Source organism: Drosophila virilis, chromosome 4 (assembly GCF_030788295.1).
Source record: "Drosophila virilis strain 15010-1051.87 chromosome 4, Dvir_AGI_RSII-ME, whole genome shotgun sequence".
NCBI lineage: Eukaryota > Metazoa > Arthropoda > Insecta > Diptera > Drosophilidae > Drosophila > Drosophila virilis.
Window position 1 is genome coordinate 22,236,121 of NC_091546.1, and position 25,526 is coordinate 22,261,646.

The following is a 25,526-nucleotide window of genomic DNA, read 5'->3' on the forward strand; positions in this document are numbered from 1 at the left end:
AGTTGATTTTGTTTTAGCGTGGCTTTAAGTTTGGTCATGCTATTATATTTGGAAAACCTGAAGTGCAATGCATCCGCAGAGAATACCCAACTGGATCTTGGTAACATAACGAATTTATTTGTCAAATCTGACCTGATTGAGGACATTGAGGATGATTATATTGACTATGTGGATGAGAACGAAGTTAGCAAGCAAACACGCCAACGCAACCAGAGCACACTCGAAAGAGTGGGCACATTTTACGCATGGGATCGCTGGGAGAAGTGGAGCAAATGTTCAACCACTTGTGTGCAAATCAAGCAACGCAAATGCATAGAGCGGTAAGTGCTTTAGAGAAAAATACATTTATTGGGCATATATCACAATAATATCTTATTTAATATGCTGTTATATATTAACACAGTATCAAAAACTCGACACTGGAGAGCACCGTGGAAAGGCGATTCTATCCTGGCAGTGGAAAAACTGGTTGCTTTGGAGTATTGAAGCGGTATCGGCAGTGTAAGGAGGAGCGTTGCAAGCCTGGCAAGCAACGGCTGCGCGACGAACAATGCGAAAGATTTAACAGTGTGCCATATCGTGAGACGTTCTATAATTGGGTCGGATATGAAAAAGAACATGACGAGTGCATGTTATTCTGCCGCGCGGTTAACTCTGATTTAGTCATAAGTATGAATCAATCTGTCACAGATGGTACACCCTGTAATCGACCGGCCGTCTACTACACCCACTTCTACAGACGCCAGGCCGTGTGTGTGGAGGGAATTTGTCGGGTAAGTTAACCTTAAAGGATTTTTCTAGCATTAGGAGTATTTAGTTGTTCAGAATCTTTTTCTTTTTCAATTCCGAGTTGTAATTCTAACAAAAAACTTCCACCAAAATCAGTGATAGATAGTAGGGTATTTAATCTTCGATGAAACGTTTACTTGTTATTTTCTTTTATATAACATCTGCAAATAATAATTTTGCCTCTTCCGGTCTGCGTTGGGATTTTAATTGCGTACATTTATACCAGTTGCAAATTGAATTCTTTTCGCTGTCGAATAGACATCTCAATAAAATTTCATTTCAACTCGTTATGCGTAAAGTTTATGTGTTTGAGAGTGATGTCATCTGGTGAATATTAAACTAAGCAAAATGTTATATACATACATGGTTCCTTGGAAAATGAAACTAGAAACTTCAACTCTAATCAGAGTGGAATTAATAGACTTTGCTATATACCAAGAAGACCCTAATACCTTGTGGAGCGTTTAAATATTTGTGCAGTTACCTATTTGGCTTTTAATGATGGCATTCAGCAAGGGCAACCACAATTCAATGTTGAATGCATTTCAATTCTGTTTATGGCCAGGTTAAATTGTCTAAAGCCAATTTTCACCAAAAGCATGCAAATTGCCCAAGTGCTTAGCACATACTGGCATACATATGTGTGTGCATATGTCGCTATGCAGGTACTCCCCATTGTAATACGAGTCCGTAAAACCGCTTTCTGCGTGGCCACACACAGTCCAATGTAGTTCTTGAATGGCTGCCAGATGCAATAAATCTTAATTAATATCGTTTGCCAATGATTTCCATATTCAGTTGGCTTTCGGGTCTTTCCAATTTATAATTTAATTAGTTTTTGTATACGCATTGAGCAGCAGTGTGGCTTGTGGCTTGGTAAAAGAAACTGTATAGATAATGGTGCGATGCGCCCATGGTGGGATGGGCCTGCTGTTGACATGACCCCATTATCGCCTGATAATTACAAATACTTACATACACATGTAATTAGCCCAGATACAAAGCCTTTGCATTGTTTTAATGGTTCACGCTTACGACTCTCCATGATGCTCCCAGCCCGCTCTCGAAATATAACTGAAAACTGTGTCAAAACATTCGAGTGGCCCTTAGGTGCATTAGATTAGAGTAATTCCGGCAATGAGTGTGAAATATTGAGCCACTCACTGCTGCCGGAGATACGCTACTCACAAGATCAAAGCACTCGCCGATATTTGCAACATTTCTCAGCAATATATCCAAATTTGTAAGCGCCTCGCCCTTGTTCTTGTTTTTTTTTCTTTTTTCCAGGCTGTGCATAGCAGCGGCTTGATACGTCCTGTCACAACTCGTGATAGCCAAGTGAAGTGTGGTTCGGTATTGTGCAAACATGTTAGTGAAATATTCAACAAGACAAATCGTACAAAGGCCTACAACTACATCACCACACTGCCAGTTGGAGCTATGAATCTATCGATTGGGCTAAATGTGCATGGCAAAGATTCGTTAGGTAAGTTCGTCGATTATATCAACTCAAAGTGCTTTGATTAATTTCAACTGTGGCTTGCAGCTTTGAAAAGCCCCGATGAAGTCCTGCTCATAAATCGAGATCGTTCAAAGATATTTGATTTCAATGATAATACTTTCGAATATAACCATCCAAATGGTTTGCTAACATCAAGGGGACCGTTTCCCAAGGCTGTGATTTTGATGGTAAGGTTTCATTTACAAGACTTTGGAAGCTCTTAACTAAATATCAAATTTTATTTACGCAGCATTTCTTAGCCGACAACCAGAGCGCAATAGTTGATATTCAATATAATTATACTATACCCATTTCCTCTCCGCCCGTAAACGAAGAGGAGGAACTGCAAGCTATCTGGGATGAGTCGGGTAAGCTCATTAATGATACAGATAATAGCTATGCACAGAGAATTAAGGAGCGCAAACGCAGGCGCTTTAGTTGGAAATTATTGGGTTTCGGTGAATGTAATCGGTCTTGTGGTCCCGGCACCCAAACACCCATTTTCCGCTGTGTATGTGTGCGTGAATCCTTGATAAGATATTACTCGCCCCGACGGTGTGCCTTCATAGAGAAACCAACGTTTAATGATGACATCTACAATTGCAATCGTGGCCTGTGTCCGGCCTTTTGGCGGCCGAGCAACTTCAGCAATTGCCAATGTCCGGATGGGAGTTCCATTGGCCAGCGTAGACGACACTTTGAATGCATGCAGGAGCAAATCAAGGGAAATGTCATGCTAGTAGCAGACGCACTGTGTCCTGCGAGAAACGATACAGCTGAGGTCTGTCGTTGTCAGGCTAAAAATTAAAAGAGCCACAACGACTGGGAGCAATACGATGCGATACGAATTCACTTTCAATCTCTGTAATAAAACTGGAATTATTTCACAAGCATAGGCCACATTTTGTGGGCAGACTATGCGAGAATTGCCTTTAATATATTACACAGAAGTCAAAGAAGCGGGTCAATAAAGACGATTATCCATTTAAAATCTATGACTTCGTGCCGCAATTAATGACCCACAATGCAGAAGCTCGGCTCGTAGCTGTGTGGTGGAAAGGCTTCATTTTTTATTTTCAATTGGCCGCAATAAAGAATATATCAAATCAATTAAGGAAAACTATAAATTAATGCTGAAATCTAATGAAAATATTCAATTTGTGTAACAGTTTACTTAGACGAATTCAGCTAAATATCAAGTTACTTTGAAGATTTTCTTTGTTTTGCACAAAAATAAGCAGTTAAGAAAAATTTATGGATCGCCAGAAATTAATGATTTTGTGAATAATGGAATGCAGCTCACAATTCAATTGCTCGAACAATTTTAATTGAACTTAATGGTAATTTCTAAGCGCAGCTTTTAATTTAATTACCCACAACGACAAAATATAAAGAAAATGGGAATACTCATTTCGTGAATGACTCGCTTGCATAAATTATTTAAAATTTATGCCCATTCCTAATTTAAATTTTGGATTGTTCATTCAACATTCATTAAAAGGCCTAAACTATTCATATATGGCGCTAGGAATCAGTACAAGTTAAATTTCTTGAACTATTTCGGAATGTATTTAAACATTCTAATTTCCAATGTGGGTATGTATGCGATATATATCCTATTATATTTCTTTAATGTTTTTATAGATAATATATATATATTTCTGTGAGGTGTATTATATTTTTTAACCCGACCCCATAATTTATATATATATAGCCGAGTTCTTTCTAATGTCATCTCCGTCTGTCTGTTTTCTTAAATGAAAATTAGTCTGTCAGAGCTAGGGCTATATTTATGTAATTTAGATAAGTTCTGCTAGGATTAATTTATTGCAAAACTGGCAGAATCTGTTCCAAACTATCAGTATATCATAAAGGAACTATAGGTTGGCAACGGATCACTATATTATGTAGCTCCTATGGGAACAATAGGACGAAATTGGAATGTTTGGTAGAGTGTTTAAGCTTCGGCAGCCGAAGATAGTTGTTTATTATTTCTTGTTTTTGTATACGTTTAAGCAATCTATAAGCGAACCATAAAATATTGTATTCTGAACTTTAACCCCAACATTCTTGCGAAATACAAATGCGCCCGAATTTCGCTCAATTAATGTATATGACATAACTTTAAGCTTAAATTCTGTAGAAGTTGACGATTTGCTTTCAGGAAACGTGCACATTGTATTCATTCTGTCTAAGACAAGGTCTTTGTGGCTTAACTAGTTGCTCTAACTGTTGCCTTAGGCTAATTTACCGTTGTGACAGACCCTACAACACGATTAGCATAACAAATATTTGATCTTGCGTGTAATTCCACTGTAAATATTGTTGAATGTGATTGTGAATATGAATGTGAATGCACCTGTTTGTGGCTGAGCTGGGCACAATTCTGTTTAGCCAACATTTCCGCTTGTGATAAAACAATGTGTATTTGATTAACATGCGTGCATGAATGTATGTAACATATGTATATATATGTGCATATATATATATATATATCGTATTGGGAGTATGTTTAAGTGGTAGCTACAACCAAGTTGCTCTGATTTAAAGTGCGTAACAACAGCCTCTGGATGCCTTGTATTCAAACAAGCACTCGCAATAACACTCGCACTCACACTCGCACATTCATTCATACTCACTCGCGCCCTCGCACTGTGAGTGTGTGAGGCACGCATCATCCAGACTTTTTTGGGCGCGCGCCGCCGCCGCCGTCAACCACAAACCGACCGCCCACCCAACTAACCCCCCTGCTGACCATAGTTCTGTGTCGCAGGCAGTAGCTGGCGTCTGCGTCCGCGTCTGCGTCGGCGGCGACTGAGGCTGAGGCTGTCTTCATCGCGCTTCAATTCCCAAAACGATTTTCCAGCGATTTTAGTTTGGATTTGCGTACCACGCGACGATGACGGCGGCTTTAATTGAAACGAAAATATATCGGGAAAACATTCGAATTTGTTAGTTTTAGTTCAATTTGTTTGGAGGCGGTTTTCACAAAAACACAAACCGAACTTTATCTCGCCCGTATCGTAACTCCGCCTCTTGCGATCTAGTGAAAAACTAGCAATAATATATATTCATAATATTATGCATAATACTTGTGCGTTCCATTTAAATGTTTATTGGCAAATGAAAAAAGCATTAGTGAGTTATGCGATTTATAAAAGTGACACTGCAACAGAATATTAGTTTAATTTAAATGAAAATTCTTTAACTACTTTTAAGGGTAAGCAAAGGGCGCTTAGAGTTAAACTGGGATAAACCTCAATTCAATTCAATTCAAACCTCAATGCAATTTAAATAGATTTTTTAGTTAAGATCTTTTTATACCCTGAACCCATTAAAAGTGGGTATAAGGGTATATTGTATTTGTGCGAAATTCAAATGTATGTAACAGGCAGAAGGAAGCATCTCCGACCCCATAAAGTATATATATTCTTGATCAGCATCAATAGATGAGTCGATCTATGTCCGTCTGTCTGTCTGTCCGTTCGTCCGCTAGGATCTCAGAACCTATAAGAGCTAGAGACTTGAAAGTTTAGATGTAGGTGCTCCTAGCTCCCGCGCAGATCCAGTTTATTTCCGATAATCGATAACTTACTACGTTTCCAAGCAATCGATAAAAATCGATATCGATATCCTGTTTTTTTGGCAATTTTGGTAAATAATAAGAGCTAGAGTCACCAAACTTGACATATAGCTTCTAAAATAAAATATATATATGCAGGGTATCCCCTAGTTGGGAGCTCCCGACTAAATGGGTATATATTTTTGATCATATATAGCTTTGTCCCCCAGTTTTTGAGCTCAATATCATATGAATCATGTGCTAGGGAGAAAGTTGTTGTACTTATAATATATCTTATTTTTCCATATATCAGATATCTTGACTCTACAGTCGTAATCATTAATGTTCAGCACCTCAGAGACAGCTTTTCTTTCGTGGTAGCAACCACAGTTTCTTCAATCAACCTCTCTTAAAGTCCAGTTTACAGCGTGTGAAACAATGCCGCGCGTGCCCTTTGAGGCTATCAAAAAAGTGCATGATCGGTTTGTGGGTTGGGGCAAGGGCCAAATTGAATTGAAAGTGAAAAAAAAAAAAAACTAAATAAAATTGAATCAAATATATTCGTTGGCTATAAGCATTTCAACGCAACGTCACAATTACAAAATGCACTTATGGCCCAATGACATCCCGGGCCTCCAGCTCAAGTGCATCAATCAATCTTACAAGTTTATTGTCTTCGAGGAGACAATAGCAGCCAGATATAATAAAAATCCCAAATGAATCCATTAAGTACTGTAGGTAGCCCTTTTTGTTGGCATTTTTTGTATAAGAAAAAATCTGGCTGGAAAAAATAAAAAAAACAGCAGCTATATTCGAGAATTGCTTTTGAATGCTTACAGCGTATTTACATCAATAAATTATAAAGTTTCATAATAATTGTAAATTTATATTCATATTTTTCTTTTTTTTGTTGTGAGCTATCATTTTGTTGAACAACATTCGCCGGCTGTTTTTGTTTATTTATTATTTAAATGTTTGCGCCGATTTTGTAAAAGTTTTCAATTTCTGGCCGCATTGTGTCTTTCCTCAGTACGCACATGATTAAATTTACATAACTAAAAAAAATGTGCAGACATATTCATAAATAAGCCGAAACACTACGCGTACGACCAAAACTTCACATTTTGTACATTTTTGGTAGCATGCGAATATTGCGGACACTTGACTCGATTTCCGTATGGAATACACTTCATATCCGATCCATATACAATTGTCGCTTCCATTGAAGTATGCGGAAATGCATGTAGGCATGGCATAAATATGCAATTTGTTTGCCACTTTTCACTGGCTTTCCATTTCGTAAGAGCCTGTTCACAGCTTCAAGTGCCACCGCACAATTTGTAAACACAAAGCTATGAATATGAATATATATGTTGAAGCAATATTTTCAAACAAATGTCTGTCCGGAATGGGAATGACTCGAAACGGGCAGGGAATGGAAATGACTCGATTGACACATATTCGAGAAGTGCGCGGGCTCATTAATGTTACTTAATGCTGATGCACTCTCTGCATCTTATTTAGCAGCCAACTGGCTTGTTTATATACCCTTCCAATTTATAAGTTTGTTGCAAATGTATTTGATTTGCTGATTAAACTTTTTTTCAATACATATTTCTATTCATTTCAGAAACTATAAAAGCTATAATACTTATAGTATAAATTATACTTAATACATATTATTTATTTAATCTTTATGAACTTTTCTTTTCTGCAATTAGTGAGTTTTTTTTTCTATATAATTGACACATGCTTGATACTTTTTAATTAGCGTTCAAAATCTGTGACCTAATTCTTTAAAGATTGTCGCAAACAAATTATTTCAAATACATTGAATACTCTAATATCGCGACTAAAATATTTATCAATGCTCTAACTGAATAATCTGAATACTCTAACATTCAAAACTTAAATATCCATCCATACTCTAACTGAATACTCTGAATACTCTTACATTCAAAACAAATATCCATCCATACTCTAACTGAATACTCTAAATACTCTAACATTGAAACGAATATGGGGTCGTTGTCATTTATTTGCCACCAAATTGGGCGATTTTCGAGTGATCTATAGACCGCAAAGGTTATTGGTTATGCTCTATATATATATACATATATACATATCAATTAATCTGTGCATGTGAAATGTTCTTATTCTTTTCAAAATGCAATACCCTTTTTGGCCAATGTGGGTTAGTGTTAGGCAGCGCCCAAATATTGAAACATTCACTCTGAAAACTATTCACCATGAAGGTCAATAGTATGCGACAATTTCAATTCATTTGAATCCATTCAAACTGTTCAGAATATATTCAGAAATGTCTGTCAGACGGGCAGCTGGGTTAAGTTCTGTGGGAGCTTGCCAAGAGAACACACCCTTCTCTCGCTACACACACACACACACACACACACACTCAGATGTATTTATTGTATTACTCGAAAATGTCCAAATTATAAAAAACGATGCCAGCAACTACTTTGGCTCACATTTGCTATCGCATTTGTTCTTTTTTTTTTGTAGCATGGTCACGGGCGATTTGCTGGATTGCCTCAAAGCGTACTATTTTTATATATATATACAGTAATTTATATAGTATATAAATATATTTGTAGTGCAGATAAATGAACACAAATCTTGCATCATGTGCTTAAATAGACATTTATCAAAATGTTTTTGAAAAGGACATTTCATTAATTTAAATTGAATTAAATTACTTTAAAAATGTCACACAAAATACTCAACTTTTATTAATTTTTTAAAAATTTGATATATAATATTTGAGGATAATATTAAATATCTTTTTATTTTTTTTTATATATATTTGGGATATTTGCGAAGTGCTGCCATTAAAAGAAATATAATTTCCAGCAGATTGTTTCTATATATGATATAGTTGCCCGTTTGGTCAGATATATGATGATTTGAACTGTTTGAGATATGGTAAAAGAGAAAATCACAAAACCAAATTTTGACAAATAGTATGCCCAAGTGGATCAAGATTGCTTTCAAAGAGTATAGTAGTATATTTGAATACTTTGCGGAATTAAAAATCTCTTATTGCGTGTGTTACATGTTTTGTGACAATTTTATAGATCCCTCTGCAAGGGCATAAAATGTTTTGCCATTTAGTTCTAACGAGTTTCTAAAGTTCTTCTAATATATGTATGTAAATACATAACATATGTATGTACGTATGCTCGAGCGCATACATATGCCCCTGTCTATTCGATCTAACGACTTCCGATGGGCTGGCGATAATATTCTCTTTTCATCCCGAAAATTTGTGACGCTATCGCAAAAAGCCAATCTACGCAGTTAATTTGGTCGCACCCGCCATGGGTAGCAGTACGTACACAGACAATTTGCCGATGTAATGTTTCGTATTCATTTTCGATCCGATCCGATCCGATTCGAGGCGAGTCGTGTCGAACCGAACCGAGCCGGCCTGAGCTAAGTTGCGTTGAGTTGAGCTGAGCTCATTATAAATGAGGGATGGGCGTGTCAAAGTCTGTCGCAGCCAGCGCAAATTACGAGCAGATTAATGATCACATGTTTCAATGCGTTCTTTCTTCATTTTTGTTTTTAAAGCTCAGCTATGCGTAAAAGCATCCGCAAGAGAAATAAGCTGTGGATGTGTACATAGAAATGTGTTGAAATCCATTCAAACATTTGCATAGAATGTACATTTGGTTAACAGCATGCATACACTCAGAGAAAGCATCGAGTTATTTGTAGACAAAATTCATTTATTAGACCCGAATTAAACGAAACATAATAAATAATAATAGATAAAATAGAATACATATTAATAAATAAAATAAGATCCTTTTTAAGCTAGCAAATTTGTTTGTTTTTAATTCACAAGTTTTCCCTTTCTTATGTCAATTAATTATTTAAAAAATAATTTAATTACAAATAATTCAATTATTTTAGTATTTTCCTAATGGAAGTGCTATATGTAAGCATATAGCCAGACTTTTTCGCGGCGCTTTTCTCTCAGTGTATTTTGCCTATATATATTTATGTATTTGTGTATATTTTCTTTTCGCATTCCAACGTGTATTTACTATTTGACAGCAATGTGTCTATCGCAGAACTAAATAAATCATTAATTTTATTTTTTCATGAACTTGATTTATTTGCTTAGTTCTTTTAAAGTTTTTTAAACAGTTTTTGATTTGAATTGAATTTTAAAGAATTTTAAAAGCCAATAATTTTTGCCTTGCCCTAACTTGCTATTACTTTATTGCGCTGCCCAGTTTGAAATTAATTGATTTTATTTTATCGCAAGCATTTCACAAGGGAAGCCATCGCCTGGGAATCGAACATTAAATGTATACTAAGAAGCATATATACTAGTACAAATCGTAGTCAATTTAATTCCCTGGGCTTTCTTTTATATTATTGCAAGCCGGCAGACGCCAAATGGGCTTTGACATTTATAAGGTCAGGAACTCTATTTAATAAAGTGTTCATGCCTCAATTATCGAGCCCTCAGAAGGACGCTGGTTCAAATCCCAGCACGATTGAAGCATTGTTTTAGGTTTCTCTGATTATAGTTATAATTATTTTGCGATATTTTTAATGCAACTTTTCTGTCTCTTTCGTTTAGATTAGTCGCATACCTATGTAGTCCGAGAGCTCTCCAATTGCAATACAATGGCAAATTATATTTATATATTTACGTAAGTACAAACTGAAAATTTTTAAAATTATTTATTGCTATATTATTATTATTATTCAATACGTTTAGCATTTGCCTGGTTGTTGCAGCTTTAATCCAATTAATTGTTGCGGATACATCAACTTTAGAAAGAATTAAGGTGAGTTCCCCAATTGAATATTGATACGGAACCGAGCTTTAAATGCCTTTCCAAAAGTTTGCCTGCCAGCTTAAATACTCTACACATTTAATAAGTATATATATTTCAAATCACATTTCTTGCAGAAACATCAAGAGTGGCTGAATCGACATAAACTCAAAACGGAAAAAGCGAAGTACACCAAGTGGAGATCGTCTTTCGAGCTTGCGAATCTCTGGCGCATAAATAAGGAGCCAACAACCAAACAAAATTCAAGTATTAATGACGTTTATACGGATAGCGAAACCAGCTCCAACAATGCCAACATAATTGGCCCCATTTCAACCCAAGCGACCCGCTTGCGGAGCCTGGAACTCTATGATACCAACTCATCTGAAACGTTCGAAACGTGGACGACTGAAGAACCAATATTGATGACGAAATCCCTAATTGCTGAAGAGTCCACAGCCTTGGCAACCGAACCCCTGACTACGACGAGTACGACGACGACTACGAGAAAGCCCAAGCTCAAGGGACGACCCTTTCCCAGATGGGCCAACTGGAGTCCCTGGAGTGAATGCTCGCGCAGCTGTGGAGGCGGCATAATGCATCAGACCCGCAAGTGCATTGATCGGTGAGTGAGCCATTGACCTATTAAATACACTCAGCGAAATACATTTTTATTAATTCTTGTATACAGTTCTTAAGTTTATTTTAATATATTAATTCTCTTAAGTACGAACCAGTGCGGGTTTCTAAATCAATCGAACGTTTTTCAAAAATACGACCAAGACCAGATTTTTAAATCAATCGATTATGTTTGTTATATGACTAAAGACAGGCTTAGATTAAGTACAAAATACTTAAAACAAGCATATTGAAGTACAAATTTCAGCATTTCCAAATGCTATTGTACTTGAATCTTGTATTTAGAATTTTTGGAATTGAGAGTTGTTTTTAAATTAAAAAAAAACCAAGCTCAAAATTTTTAATATATTCTTAGTGTTATAATGCTCCTGTAGAGATATTATAATATTATTTATTATAATTTTTACAAAGAGACGTTTCCGAGTCCATAAAGTATATACATATATTTCAGATCGGCATCAGCAGCCGAGTTAATATAGCCTTGTCAGTCTGTTCTGTTTCCATAGGAACTAGCCTCTCGGTTTTCTTGAAATTTTGCATGGATCCATCTTTTTGTTGCAAGCAGTAGATGCTATAAGTAGGAACCGGCTGGATCGGACCACTATATCGTATACGATCGTCTGAAAAGTAGGTTCTTCTATGAACAACTCTTTTGTTTTTTTTTCAAGATACTTTGACCGAACTCGGTCAGTACATTATGCAATATCGTTGCACTATATCATTTACATCTCTGCTAAAAGAACAATCGGAACCATTTTTAACAATCTCCGAATTTACGAGCTATTCTCACTATTCTCACTTATCTGCTAAACCCTCAGGCAAATGTCTATAAGGGTATTTAATCTTCGGCTTGCCGAAAATATATCTACTTTTTGTTATATATATTTATATATATACTCCAGAGTATATTAGCTTCGGTGCAGCGTGAAGTTTCGTTCTTTAAATTAGCAATTCAAATTGAACGAGGTCTTTATTAATGCTCAAACAAAGAGAACTCTAATAGGTCTGAACATCAGGTAAATTGGATACTTGAGAAGCATTTTGGAGGCTGGTCACGTGGCTGGCATTGTGCTATCGAGATCTGCGTGCTGCGGCCCATACGTTCTGTTCATTAAATCCGGACAATGTAACCAATTAAAATATTGCATTTAGCTATATATATTTTTACTATTTGCGTATTAAATGAAAGTTCCCCGAGTTGCGTCTGGGCTGTAAAGTAGTTTTGTGGTCAAAATTGTTGATTCTTAGTCATCTTCAGTAAACCTTAAACTGGTTATTGCCTTGACTTTTGGGTTTTTTCTCTTTATTTTCGTATGCGTCCAGCGTCATTTTGGCAGAAAAGTAATTCATGCTAATTATTTTGTCAACATTTAAGAGATATATGATATGAAAACAGAGCTGAGTCTATCCGGTCGATAGATATACTACTCTATATTTTATTCTATTTAAACTTTAATTTCTTGACATTTAGCAATTTTATATATTTATTTATATTTATGGCTACTGCAACTTCTCCTTCCTTTCGCCCTTCTCTCACTCTCTCTTTGTCGTTTCGGCTTTGGCAAACATTTTATGCAGGGTATTTTGTGGTGGAGCAAGACCTTTATCTGCAAATGTCTTATTTGTATTTTTCCATCTCATGTACATAAATAAACAATTTTGTCTTTTATTTAGCCATGTCTTAACTAGATAATTATTGACTTAACTAATCCACTTTGTGTGCAAACATTAATTCCGTTCGACTTGGCTCGTAAAATCTAGAAAAATATCGTATCACGGAAACCTGTATGCCATATACCATATACTACTTCAACTTAAAGAAATTGTATATATTTGCCGTTAGTTTAGATAGAAAATAAGCGCTGATATAATGATTCCCTTAATGAGGGAATAACTGAATATTTAAACACAAACCCAAATACATATTGTTGAATATGATTTTTGGCAGCCATATTTAGTTCAGAGTAGGAGCGGGTATCTAATGCTTATAAGGCACAGCTGTATATTTGTTAATTGATATGAGATACGAAGAGTAGTTTATAGGGTATCTTTTGGTCAAGTTCACAATCTTGAGCACAGTTCTGTTAGTTGTCTCACTCTACATTTTGGACTTGTTTCGAGTTAAAAAGAAATCTCAACAAGGCGAGAAAAGCAACAAACACACAAGGCTCCATCCGAACAATGCCAGACTTTGTACGCTTGTTTTGATGACCGACTAAAATAAGTATATAAAAAAAAAAAGCCCCCCAATGCGAGAGAACAGATTTTTGCTATAAATACGAGAGCCGAGTTTTTAACAACCTGAGTTTCCGTCAATCAACGCGTCGAAGCTGTTGTGCATTGTAATTAAATATCAGAATGTCCAGATTATTTGCCATTTGCCTGCTGTCGCTGGCGCTTGTCGTGCAGGTAGGTTTGATCAGGATATAGCCAAAACTGTATACAGATTTAAACGCAAATTTGCTTAAAGTGCGTGCTGTCTGAGGAACCCGCGGAGGCATTGAACAATCACATTCGCGGACAACTTCAGCAATACGAAAAGTATCTGACCAACGACGATGGCTCCCACAAGGAGGATCTGCAGAAGCTGATCAAGATCTACGAGTCCGCCCTGAAGACCGAGGACTTTACGGAGAAGCAGGCCCTGGTTAACGGTGTGCCCCAGCAGTTCTCTAAGGAATTCGGCACCTTTGTCCAGTCAAAGCTGCAGGAGGATCAATTAAATGAGGATATACTCGCCGCGATCAGCTTCTACAAGTCCCTGGAGAAGGCCGAATTCAAGGCTGACATTGAGAAAACTTTGGCCGAACTTGAGGGCCTGCAGAAACTGACCGAATTCGAGGCGAAGAAGAACGGCTTCCTCAACCTGGAGAAGGCATTCAGCCCCGAATTTGTGCACTTCCTCAAGAAGGACTCTCTGCCCAAGATCAACAGTGATCTGCAGAGCGGCGTTGAGTTCTTCGAGAAGCTATTGGCCGATCCCGAAGTTAAGTTCGCCACAGAAATTAAAGCCCTGAAGGCACAGGCTGTCGCCGCCATCGCCGACGAGATCTCAATCGATGACAAGCAGAAGGCTCTCTTCGAGATCAGAAATCCTGCCAACGCCGAACTGACCGAGTTCCTAAAGAAGAAATTCACCGAACTGAACTAAAGATTAGATATGTTGGCATCCCTTGAATCATTGAGAGTATCTAAATTATCTTAATCATTTGTCTACGCACATAAATAAAATAAAACTAAAATGAAATAAAGAATACAAGTGTTTTTTTGTGAAGTACTTTCATATATGATGATATATATATATATCATATAAAAATATTTCTACATATTATAAACTTAGTTCCACAGATAATTATCAGATGAGAGCAAGTAATACACAAAGCAATATAACGAGCCTTATTTATATATGTTAATTTATTGTTTTTTGTTTTTGTAATCTTACATTAATCTTTTGATTTACAGAAATTCTACAACAGGTAGAGTATATACGAGCGATACTTGTGTTGGCCTCTCGAAGCGCTACCAGATATGCAATGACCTCTCGTGTCCGACGGATTCATTGGATATTCGTGCATATCAATGTGCTGCCTACAATCAAGTCGATTTCCAGGGTCGCCAATATAGCTGGGAGCCCTACATCAAAGGTAGAGCATTATATACATATATATATGGAAGAATCTGTTGAAGTGACGCTGAGCCTGGTTTTAATTGGGAACAACTTGCGATTGTTATATTTATTTATTTGACAGACGATGCCGAGTGCGAGCTGAATTGCAAGCCATTGGGCATGAAATACTTTGCCACTCTGAATGATACCGTTATTGATGGAACACCTTGCCAACGTCCGGCGGAATATTATCGCTCCAAGTCCACTCGAGTGGGCCGCGCAATGTGTGTCGACGGCATTTGCAAGGTAAATGTTAATACTAACAATAAAAAAAAAAAAAGCAATAACAAAAAAACGCACAATTATGTTATAGCTGATTGCAGATAAAACACGCTATCAGCCCGAACAGTAGCCGCATTTAGTGGCTCCATTAATTAACAGGTAGCCAGGTATTTTACGCTCGTGCCATTAGGTTTCCATTTTTTAGTTTTTATTTATTTTTTTATTAATGTCGTGTAAATGCAAATGAGTACACGTTTTGTGATTAGTTGTTATTCGTAAAGAGGCTCAATTACAATATAAAATACCTGCTCCTCTTTATTACAATATTCGATTAGTTCAGTTTATTCATCTGCTATGATGCTAAAAAGCAACAAAAACAACAACAACAACAAATCCGAGTGCTGTCTTTGCTCATGCCTATCCACAACAAGAGTGCCGATTGTGTGTGTGCAGCACACTCCGAGTTATGAAAAACTCTTTAGAAATAAATGAATCGCTTTGCCGAATATTTTAGTAGGCGACGCGAATCGAAGCACGCAACACATGCGTATCCGTATCTCATAGAATCGCGCACGTCGCCGCAGAATCCATCACAAAATCAAAACCAGTTAAAAGCAAATTTTTAAAAAAAAATATTTTTTAAACCCATCGGCATCAGTTTTGAATACAAGCTTAATAGATTTGGCAAAGTTAAAGCTTCTCAAGTCCGTTCAATTAGTGTAACTAAAGTGATTTTTAAATATGGCATAGAAATTAAATTAAAGTCTGACAGAATTGCAGCAGAATCCATCACAAAATCAAAACCAGTTAAAAGCAAATTTTTTAAAAAATATTTTTCAAACCCATCGGCATCAGTTTTAAATACAAACTTAATAGATTTGGCAAAGTTAAAGCTTCTTATACCCGTTTATTAGTGTAACTAAAGTGATTTTTAAATATGGCATAAAAATTAAATAAAAGTCTGAGAGAATTGCAGCAGAATCCATCACAAAATCAAAACCAGTTAAAAGCAAATTTTTTAAAAAATATTTTTCAAACCCATCGGCATCAGTTTTAAATACAAACTTAATAGATTTGGCAAAGTTAAAGCTTCTTATACCCGTTTATTAGTGTAACTAAAGTGATTTTTAAATATGGCATAAAAATTAAATAAAAGTCTGATATTTAAGTTAAAAGTTTTTTTTTTTTGAATTCTCAAAAATGTTACATTCATTATTTTTACTTTTTTGTTCTATGTAAAAAAATTGAAAATTAAGACCCATTTTTTTTTTTGCATTTTGGCCAAAACACTTGAGAATTTCAATTGAATACATTTTACCTATAAAAGAAATGTACAATTCGCATTTACGTAATGTACTAATATACTTAAATTGTTTTTAAAGTCTTTAATTGGATCCATTTGCCGCTTTCTAGAAAATTCAGCCTATTTTTTTGTTATATCTATTTTACATTTCTTAGTTCAAATCAAAATTTACGTCAGTCTTCGTTTTACTCTATTTGGATGCAGATCAAAATTTGTATACTCTGATTTCTTTTCTACGGCAAAAATATTCGCATATGAATTTCTGATCTTATACGCAGTGTCATGTTTTTATTGTTCTTAGCCAGAGCTATTTTAATAAACTTGTGTATGTGTTATGGTATCCGAGACACTGGCTATTAAAATCTGAATTTGATAGGCGCAGCACATTAAAATTCGCTAATATATATACTTATTTTATATACCATATTAATATAGTTATATATATTTATTAATGTGTGCATAAAAAGTAAGCCGACGTCTAGAAATTGTGAATCGTGCTTAAAACTAAAGAATGCTGTAGTTGACGTGCTATACGATACCACGTAATAAACTTTTCTCGCTTTAAAGTATCTCTACCAAAGCGCTCAAAAAACTCCTTTTCAATTTTGAATCCTCGACAACAAATAAAAAACTGTTTCCTTGTCAAAAGACACCTTTTGCTTGAAATAGGTGTGCACAAAAATAGTTATTAAAAGCATTTTTGCACAAGCTTTGCTACATAAGGATAAGGATACAGGGTGTATTGCATATTGTAAATAATCATAAAATACAGTTATATGCCATCTACACTTTTTATTAAAAATAGTGGCTGCTGCATTCAGTTGAATTGCCTGAAACTTTTTTTTAATGTGCCTGCATATACCCCTTGCATGTGTGGTACAGGGTATCGAAAAGCACTTTAATCTTGTGCGGGTCGCGTCGTAAACAACCAAGTGAGACTGGCCAACTGAAATGTGGCCATCGTAAACTTGCAAAAGTGCGTCAAATGCTGCCAGTTGGCCATTAAAACAGAATTATCTCGCGCTGCGGCCCGGCGATGATAGTCGCCCGCGCGGCACTCAGCGATCGGCCATTTACGAGTTTATCACAACTTCAACATAAATGTCGGCACATATGCAGATACCCACATATTGGCTATAAATATATATATATATAGACACTCAAGATTCGATATTGGCAATTTGCACTTAGCCCGGAAGCGAATATCAATTTAGTTTGCACCTTCGCCCACAACTGATTTCGCATATTTATGTACTTTATGTTGTACCTTTTTTTTTTTGGCAATTTTTTATTTTATTTTTATTGCATTTTAATTGTTATGTTTTTTCGGAATACCCTAACGGAGTGTATGTTCATTTTGTCATGAAATTTGTGGCGCAGTCAGACACTGTTTCCAATTGGGATTGTATTTGCAGACAGCCAGACACTGATTCCAATTGGGTTTGAATGTTGAGACAGTCAGATAACGTTTCCAATTGGCATATACTTAATACCTTTTTTCTCAATTTCAAATTTTTTTTATTGCATTTGAATAGGTATGTTTTCGTATACCCTAGCGCAGTGTACACTCAGTTTGTCGCGAAATATGTTACGCTAGTCTTAAGGCTAGAAAGTGAGCCGGATCGAACTACTATATCAGCATAAGAGTTGCCTGTCTTTTTATATATATTTTTTTTGATACTCTATATTTTTAATAACAGACCACTTTATCAGAAGCTCATCTGTTTTATCTGCGCAAGGGTATTTAGAATACGGCACTTTAAAGATAACTTATTTAATTATTTTCGTGCGCTGTGATAAATTGAACGTAATTTGCATTGAATTTATTTAACGCACATATAAATATGTTTGTTTATGTAGTCCACTGACATCCAGTATAAATCAAACAATTAACTCAACGCATAAACAAAGAACATTTACCAGAGATCACCTTGCGTATATATTAATAAGTATATAGTGCGATATGCCTAGGCTCTGGCACTTGGCGTTAATCTGGCTGGTGAGTCAACTTAGACATCTGTCGAGAGTGTTCGATTCTATTCTACTCTATTCTATTTCCCCTCTAAGCCCCCTTGCCCTTTGGTGATTTTTGTTTTTTTTTTTTGTAAACAAAGCACTGTTTTCTGGCATGCTTTGATTTGTTTCAATTAAAATCAATTATACCATCTACTGCTCTCCATAAATATATATATATATATGTATATCGTATATGCCTTGTATAATTGCAGGCCGTTCTTGGCAATGGCTCCATAAAGGGCCTGTATGCAAATAGCGGCTCCGTCAGCTGTGGAGGCCTACTGTGCCGTCCGGTAACTGGTATCTTTACTCGCGATCCGTTGCCAGAGGATGCATATGTACATGTGGCCACAATACCCGCCGGAGCATCGAATATATCCATAACCGAACTCAAGAACAGTGAAAATTTACTTGGTAAGCTTAAGCTTCATTAAATTGAATTAAGAATTAATTTTAATATACATATATAAATTTATATAATAGCCATATGAATGAAATTTCGGTTCAAACTGAGCTCGAACTGTTCACGACTGTCTATTAGCTTTTTAAATTCTATGGACCTTGAGTCCAAAAGCATATAAGTTTCCGAGATACGAATCAGTTAAAATAGGTTTTTGAACGGTTTCCCCAAAGGTCTCGTATGGAATGAAGTATAGACTATTTTCGTTCCAACTGGAATTCGTTCCTTTGATTAAGTTACAATTTGTTAGATAATTGATGGCCTGCTCTAAGAATCGAGCCAACAATATTTTGGATTTGCGTCTTGTTTACTTATTTCAATTACAAATCAATAATTGTTTATTTGCTTGCAGTCTTGCGCACAAGCGAACAGAAGAGCATTTTCAATGGCGAGAACGAGGTGTCGGAGAGCGGATCGTATGAGGCGGCGGGCACGACCTTCGACTATCACCGCATCGATGGAGTACAGCAGGGCGAGGGCGTTACCGAGTGGATCACCAGCACGGGCCCCATTAAGGATCCGGTGGAACTCTTGGTATGTCGACTAGCCACAAACATAATCCAGCATAACGGCTCACACGCACTTTCTGCCCCACCAGGTGTACAGCAACATTCTGAATCCTGGCATTAAGTACGAGTACTTGCTGCCCATTGTGTCCGACTCGGAGGAAAATGAGCTCTCACTGGAGAGCAGCGACGGCTTCCTAAAATCTGGCGCTGTCAGTGAAGATGGCAGCTCTGTGAGCAGCACGCGCTCGGCACGCAGGCGTAAATTCAACTGGAAGGTGGTCGGATTCAGTGCTTGCACCAAGTCCTGCGGCGGCGGCACCCAGTCACCGATTGTGCGCTGTGCTCGTGAGAATCCGGTTCGCTATTATTCGCAGCGCCGTTGCGGTCACTCGGAAAAGCCGGTGCTCAACGAGAACCTGCTGCACTGCAACACACAGCCGTGCCCCGCCTATTGGAGACAGGACGAGTGGGGCGAATGCCGCTGCCAGCATGGCGAAAACTTCCGCCGGCGTGAGCTGAGCTGTGTCCAGGAACTGGCCTCGGGCATTGTAATACATGTGGATAAGGCCGCCTGCATGGAGGAACAGCCGCCCAGCGAGAAGCAGTGCGAATGCCCGAAGGCTCGACGTCGCAACTCAGCCCGTTACCGCATGCATCTGCATCCGGATGCGGCAAATGGCACGCATCTGGGTCGCCATCGGGCTCCAAAAACTGTTAGCGATGCGGTCTGGCTCATGTCCGAGTGGAATCAGTATTGTTCATCCTCATGTGGTCCGGGCGTGCAGTACCGCACAATCTTTTGCGATAGGCCCAAGACTAAAGCGGAACGTTGCGAGCCGCGCGATATTCCCGAAAACCGACGACCCTGTGTGCAAAATGCCTGCGAGCTGGGCGACTGGTTTGCCGGTCCCTGGTCACCATGCAGTGGCGACTGCTTCAACCTGACCCGCAGCCGTGCTGTGCTGTGTATTCGAAATCAGCTAATCACCGATGACGAGGAGTGTAAGCTGGAGCTGAGGCCGCAGGCCTTGGAGAATTGCTCGCACGAGGAGATCGAGTACTGTGCGCCGCGCTGGCATTATTCCGAGTGGTCCGAGGTAAGCTGGCGAGTGCAATAAATATTAATGTCCAATTACTGACGTTTATTTCGTGTTGCAGTGCACCAAATCCTGCGAAGGCGGCACCCAGCGGCGCACTGTCAAGTGCCTGGAGTACGATGACAAACAGAATGCTCTGCGGGAATCCACCAAATGCAGATACGCACTTAGGGAACCAATCTATCGCAACTGTAACACGCAAAAATGCGAAGGTAGAGGTGCAAAAACATATTTTAAATTCCATCTCTTATGATTTATTTGATGTTCTTGCAGATCTTAATAACGAACTGCTCCAAAACGACGAAGCTCCGGCCTGCCTGGATAATTTTCCAAACTGCAAATGGGCCTTGCAAGCCAAGCTATGCAGCTACGAATATTATCGGATCCATTGCTGTATGTCCTGCACGAAGCTCCATTGAATCGAATCCAACTGAAAAGCCCGTGCAAAAGTAGCTTTAAATGTTGCGAAAGAAGGAAAGGGGCTAAAACGAAAACCGTGATCTTAAAGCAATTTCTTACATTTATTCGTGAATGTTCATTAAATATGTTAGGCATATATCTAGCCGCAAATTCTCGGAATGGATTCCAATTTGACATACGAGTGCATTTACATTTATTAATACATACCACATAAGTACATAAATACGTAAAGGAAACCAACAAACAGTTTACTAAAAATATCTCACAAACGATACAAGTTGAATCAAGTGCCACACTTAAAGATATTATACTATTTTCTTTTAACTCTACGACGTGTGTTAATTAATTAATTCATTTTCTGGCTTGAGAATTCTTTATTTTCAAGTACTCTTCAGATTAGTTTTAATTTAAACAATTTTGCGCTACTTTTAATCTATGAGTTGCTGAGGTATTTGGCCTAATTTAAAGTTTAAACCAAATTTAGTTATAGTGGAAGTATTGTATTATATAAAACATAGTCCAAGCACGCCTTTCCCTGAAACTATTGTCAAATACTAAATGGACTAGAGAGGCTTGCTGACTTTTAGTTCATACTAAATAACTATGCAGCCCTATTGTAAATACAACGATAAGAGTAAACGCTGTGTAACCTGGTTTAATCAGGTTTGTGCCGATTGTCGCTCGCAGTTCCCGAAAAGCGGCGTCAATCAACGCTTTAAGGATGGTGGCCAGAAATCGAAGGCTGGCCTAATAAGCGCCGAGGAGTGTTATAGATCAATCAAAAGAAGCACCGAGCTTCTGGCTACAGACGGCTATGACAAGGATGAAGTCTGGTGGAAAGTGCCGCTCATTTTGCTAGTCTTAGGCTGTATCCTGGTATTATCAATTGTCACCTGCCTGATCTGCCAGAAGGTGGTAAACACTGTGCAGGAGCGTATGTCGCAACATGTTGATTTTAATGTGTGTGAGTCCAAAAAGAAACCCAACGTTTGCCGGAGAAGAAAGCGACCCCCACCGCCGCAGCGTACTTCATCCTGTGACGAGCGAAAGTTCAGCTCCAAGTGTTCCTGCGCGCCAAAATCGATTATCAGTCAACCAGCCTCTCGATGTAATTGAACAATCCTAATTTTTGAAGGTCTCAGTTAACATATTCATTTATATGTCTCAGTATTCAATTAAAACCAAAATGGATTTCTCATGTTTAATTGTTTACTTCAGCAAACGTGAGCTTGTCACGCGACCGAAATCTACGAGCCAACTTGTTTCGACTTTTAGATATCACTTAGCCGGATAATAATAGGTGAGTTCTCTTGCAGGGTATTCGGATTTCGGATCTGAACGTGATGGTCTATTAAAAGCAAGATCAAGATTTTATTTTTACAAATATATTTTTTCTTAATTCTGGTGACTTTAAAAACAATATGCTCTATTCGAAAACCTTTAGAGTGAGGCTTTAAAGTAGAAATTTATTTCGACCATTTCACTTTGATATTGGCGTGCGCGCAAAACACTTCTGTTAGAGAATTAAATAATGGCATTTAGTTTTATACGTCTGTACTTAAATACATGTTGTATTCATGGTTTTCGTTATTTAGTGAAGAGCATGTTACTTTTTCTGGAGAGGTAAATTGGGCCTTAACACTATTATACCTAATTCAACCAAAAGGCGACCCTTGACACCTTAGCTAATAAAGGAAATAGTTTTTTGTAAATTATTCCCTTGCCACAAAATTAATTTAACAATTAGTTAATAAATTATCAAAGAGTTACTAAAAATTGGAAAATAATTTCAATTTAAAAATGGAAAAGGTGTCTTTTGTGCAGCATTGGTGGCAATAGTTTCAAGAGAGTCACAGAATGATAAATAATTATTTCATTTCAGATTATTGTGGTTTATACTTTTGATCGCGTCCATTTATTTCTGCATAATATCCTGCCTATCCTCCGTGCATCGCTTTCACACAAAAAGTACGCATATCGGTCTGGAGCGGAACTCGTATTATTGGAATACCTCAATGCCGAGCATAACAATGTGATTGAGCTTATATTTTATCTCAAAATTAAATGATAATCATATATATTTTAGATGTCCCATGCGGCGCATAAATGAAACCCTCTTCGACAAATATTGTCGGTAAGATTGCATTCAATTGATTTTTCAGCTTTTTACAACAATTTTGTTAATTGTATTCTAGGGTAAATAAGTTGAGAGGACGTGAGAAGACGGAGTTTTGGGATTTTCTAGAAAATTTAGCCAATTCTACGTACACCAACTTTCAGAATATACCAGAATATGATAGTATTGATGGTACACTAGATTCGCTGGGCATTCGACCCAAACACTATATGGAATTAATTTACAATCTCACATATGATGGCACCTACGAGCCAATCGAGGCGATCCGTATTCGCTGCGTTGATGGCCAGATACACATGAGGGCCAGGCAGATCCTCACTGAGTTCGGGCTGTGCTACCTGTGCAGCTCTTACCTGGGCGAGGAGTACAGCTCACGGTTTCTAATCTTTGGCGAATATCCGGAATTTAATAAGTATCTAAACTTGCACCGATTTATTGATGTTAAGCAGGCAACCTTTTTTGATAGTGATATGGGATTTACCCTGTTAGGCTTCGAGTGTGAGGCCATAGATGTACGTAATGAAGGTAATCTGTATCTGTTGCGATCGAATGTCAATTGTATAATTTTCATTTAGAGCTATATACACTCTGCCTTTGAAGTTATGAAGGTGGATAATAATTTTGGCTATACACATGACGGAGCTACCTATGAACCGGAAGTCGAGGAAATAGTTGCTGAATCAAATTTCAGGACGTTAGTAAATTGATTTTCGCATATATTCATATATAATAGATATTTCTATATCCCAGTGAAACGTCTATAAGCCAAAGGAACTGCCGTTTCTATCATGAATCAAATCTTACGCATTATCCATTTTATACCAAAAATATTTGCCAGCAAGAGTGCCGCATCAACTTGGCCTATAAAATATGTAAATGTATTCCCCATTTTTACCCAAATCAAAGTAAGTTAATTATAATCTCATATTTATGTATATCCATTTGCCAGTTAATTTACTTTCAAAACCATTTTAGTTGCAAATCCGAAGCCTGTATGCAATTACAAAACTTTAAAGTCCTGCTTTCCCAGGCATGCCAGTCAGTTTAGTATATTTATTACATATCGATAAACATAATTATGTATATATAATTCATATTTCTTAAAGGTTATTTTCTTAAATTTTACAAGAAGGACGGAAATCGTGCGGAATCAGCAGAATGTTATTGCGAACAAAATTGTATAGACGCTATACTCAAACTGAAAAGGGCGCTTGTGAATATATATATTTAATTTTATTTAAAAAAATAAATATATTTTTTCTAATTTACTTTCATTTTATTTCAGCCCATGCGGGGAGCCAAACAGTTGCTGGGCAGCATGGGCAGTTCCATTTCGATGAACACCTGGCCAAGGAATCAATTCAAGAGGCAAGTCATATTCTCCTTTACGGATCTCTTGGGTATGTTGCACACTGGGCATGATATTAAATATAAATACATATATTATTTATTTTCAATAATCTTTTCAGTTTCAATAGGCGGAACTGCCGGCCTCTACCTGGGCTTTAGCGTGCTGGGCTTAGTTGAATTTGTATATTTTTTTACATTGCGCTTACTTTGGCATTTATTTGGCTATGAAATTTAAAATAATGTTTGGCTAAATGCAAATTTTTAATAATAATAGTAATAATAATAATAATACATATCATCTGCAAAACAAAACAAATAACGTATGTATGTATAAATTATAGACGAACTATGTAGATATGTATGTATGTACCTAATAGAAATGTGTACATGTTTGTATGTATTACTGTTGTAAATATCAAGTACCGTTGCTGTTGCTATCAGCTAAAGTACAATACAATTTAAATAACCCCACATCGTATAAATTAGTACATATACAAACTTAAGTGTTCCACTTAAGAACTATTGTTTGACCGCGCTTTTGAGTACTAATTTTAAGTTCATCCGAATTTAACAACCATACAACCATAGTGAAAATTGTACGTGCAAAATATTAAGCATTTTCTCAATTTCTTCGCCAATTTATGGGCATTTTTACGGTAAGGAGAAGAGAAGAGAGGAGATGAAATGAATTGATAACTTGATAAATTGCACATATACACTTGTGCATACGAGAGCACAACGCAAAACATGCACATACACATATACACATGTGCTCGTACTGCTGTTCTACGAAGGTGCTTGATTTGAAATAAACAAATGATTCCCGTGACATCACAAATGACAAGCCTTCAAATATATCTCTATATTTAACATCTTCAAGCCGGCAGCAATTATAGGAATTGCAGAATTTTGCACTGCGAGAGTTATGTGACGTCATTAAATATAATGATGCTCGCTCTTCAGCGGGAGTAAGCCACCTGCGCAAGGCATTAAAAATTTCTCTCTTAGGTTCTGAGCTCAAGCTGCCAACCAGAGCCGCT

The 25,526-nt window shown here is 37.1% G+C and overlaps 5 protein-coding genes across 11 annotated transcripts; all 5 read left to right on the forward strand.

Moving 5' to 3' along the window:
• Positions 1-36: 36 nt before the first annotated feature.
• LOC26530482 (A disintegrin and metalloproteinase with thrombospondin motifs 18) lies at positions 37-3,829 on the forward strand. The gene is made up of 5 exons (XM_032437717.2): positions 37-320; positions 404-773; positions 2,077-2,275; positions 2,336-2,478; positions 2,541-3,829. Exons 1-5 carry the CDS (start codon positions 37-39, stop codon positions 3,096-3,098), a joined length of 1,554 nt encoding a protein of 517 aa, XP_032293608.1. The 3' UTR covers positions 3,099-3,829.
• Positions 2,550-21,320, forward strand: LOC6627818 (thrombospondin type-1 domain-containing protein 4). 5 transcript variants are annotated; one of them, XM_002051107.4, is made up of 11 exons: positions 2,550-2,658; positions 10,468-10,540; positions 10,609-10,678; positions 10,804-11,291; positions 14,768-14,949; positions 15,055-15,218; positions 18,726-18,927; positions 19,326-19,507; positions 19,572-20,579; positions 20,641-20,791; positions 20,853-21,320. In XM_002051107.4, the coding sequence occupies exons 2-11, from the start codon at positions 10,515-10,517 to the stop codon at positions 20,996-20,998; spliced, it is 2,619 nt and encodes an 872-aa protein (XP_002051143.2). In that variant the 5' UTR covers positions 2,550-2,658; positions 10,468-10,514; the 3' UTR covers positions 20,999-21,320. The 5 variants fall into 5 exon arrangements, with proteins under 5 accessions (XP_002051143.2, XP_070065563.1, XP_070065564.1 ...); XM_070209462.1 differs by lacking the exon at positions 2,550-2,658 and adding an exon at positions 5,171-5,510; XM_070209463.1 differs by lacking the exon at positions 2,550-2,658 and adding an exon at positions 5,171-5,428.
• Positions 13,554-14,564, forward strand: LOC26531069 (uncharacterized). Its single transcript, XM_015173401.3, has 2 exons — positions 13,554-13,714; positions 13,776-14,564. The coding sequence occupies exons 1-2, from the start codon at positions 13,664-13,666 to the stop codon at positions 14,454-14,456; spliced, it is 732 nt and encodes a 243-aa protein (XP_015028887.1). The 5' UTR covers positions 13,554-13,663; the 3' UTR covers positions 14,457-14,564.
• Positions 21,321-21,380: 60 nt separating the features above from the next.
• On the forward strand, positions 21,381-22,288 carry LOC26530562 (uncharacterized). Its single transcript, XM_015173342.3, has 2 exons — positions 21,381-22,107; positions 22,168-22,288. Exons 1-2 carry the CDS (start codon positions 21,603-21,605, stop codon positions 22,176-22,178), a joined length of 516 nt encoding a protein of 171 aa, XP_015028828.2. The 5' UTR covers positions 21,381-21,602; the 3' UTR covers positions 22,179-22,288.
• On the forward strand, positions 22,171-25,432 carry ppk10 (pickpocket 10). 3 transcript variants are annotated; one of them, XM_070209470.1, is made up of 10 exons: positions 22,171-22,299; positions 22,882-23,031; positions 23,086-23,133; positions 23,195-23,648; positions 23,712-23,830; positions 23,887-24,041; positions 24,112-24,174; positions 24,243-24,349; positions 24,422-24,536; positions 24,606-25,432. In XM_070209470.1, the coding sequence occupies exons 2-10, from the start codon at positions 23,015-23,017 to the stop codon at positions 24,719-24,721; spliced, it is 1,194 nt and encodes a 397-aa protein (XP_070065571.1). In that variant the 5' UTR covers positions 22,171-22,299; positions 22,882-23,014; the 3' UTR covers positions 24,722-25,432. The 3 variants fall into 3 exon arrangements, with proteins under 3 accessions (XP_070065571.1, XP_070065572.1, XP_002051142.3); XM_002051106.4 differs by lacking the exon at positions 22,171-22,299 and adding an exon at positions 22,409-22,622; XM_070209471.1 differs by lacking the exons at positions 24,422-24,536; positions 24,606-25,432 and having other exon boundaries at positions 24,112-24,345.
• Positions 25,433-25,526: the final 94 nt, after the last annotated feature.

Coding starts and splice junctions, on each gene's coding strand:
- LOC26530482 (XM_032437717.2), top strand. CDS start 37: ATGCTATTATATTTGGAAAACCTGAAGTGCAATGCATCCGCAGAGAAT. Junction 321..403: donor CAACGCAAATGCATAGAGCG/GTAAGTGCTTTA, acceptor ATATTAACACAG/TATCAAAAACTCGACACTGG. Junction 2,276..2,335: donor GCATGGCAAAGATTCGTTAG/GTAAGTTCGTCG, acceptor TGTGGCTTGCAG/CTTTGAAAAGCCCCGATGAA.
- LOC6627818 (XM_002051107.4), top strand. CDS start 10,515: ATGGCAAATTATATTTATATATTTAC. Junction 14,950..15,054: donor CTGGGAGCCCTACATCAAAG/GTAGAGCATTAT, acceptor TTTATTTGACAG/ACGATGCCGAGTGCGAGCTG. Junction 15,219..18,725: donor GTGTCGACGGCATTTGCAAG/GTAAATGTTAAT, acceptor GTATAATTGCAG/GCCGTTCTTGGCAATGGCTC.
- LOC26531069 (XM_015173401.3), top strand. CDS start 13,664: ATGTCCAGATTATTTGCCATTTGCCTGCTGTCGCTGGCGCTTGTCGTG. Junction 13,715..13,775: donor CGCTGGCGCTTGTCGTGCAG/GTAGGTTTGATC, acceptor ATTTGCTTAAAG/TGCGTGCTGTCTGAGGAACC.
- LOC26530562 (XM_015173342.3), top strand. CDS start 21,603: ATGCAGCCCTATTGTAAATACAACGATAAGAGTAAACGCTGTGTAACC.
- ppk10 (XM_002051106.4), top strand. CDS start 22,531: ATGGCATTTAGTTTTATACGTCTGTACTTAAATACATGTTGTATTCAT. Junction 24,350..24,421: donor TCAAACTGAAAAGGGCGCTT/GTGAATATATAT, acceptor ATTTTATTTCAG/CCCATGCGGGGAGCCAAACA. Junction 24,537..24,605: donor CTCCTTTACGGATCTCTTGG/GTATGTTGCACA, acceptor TAATCTTTTCAG/TTTCAATAGGCGGAACTGCC.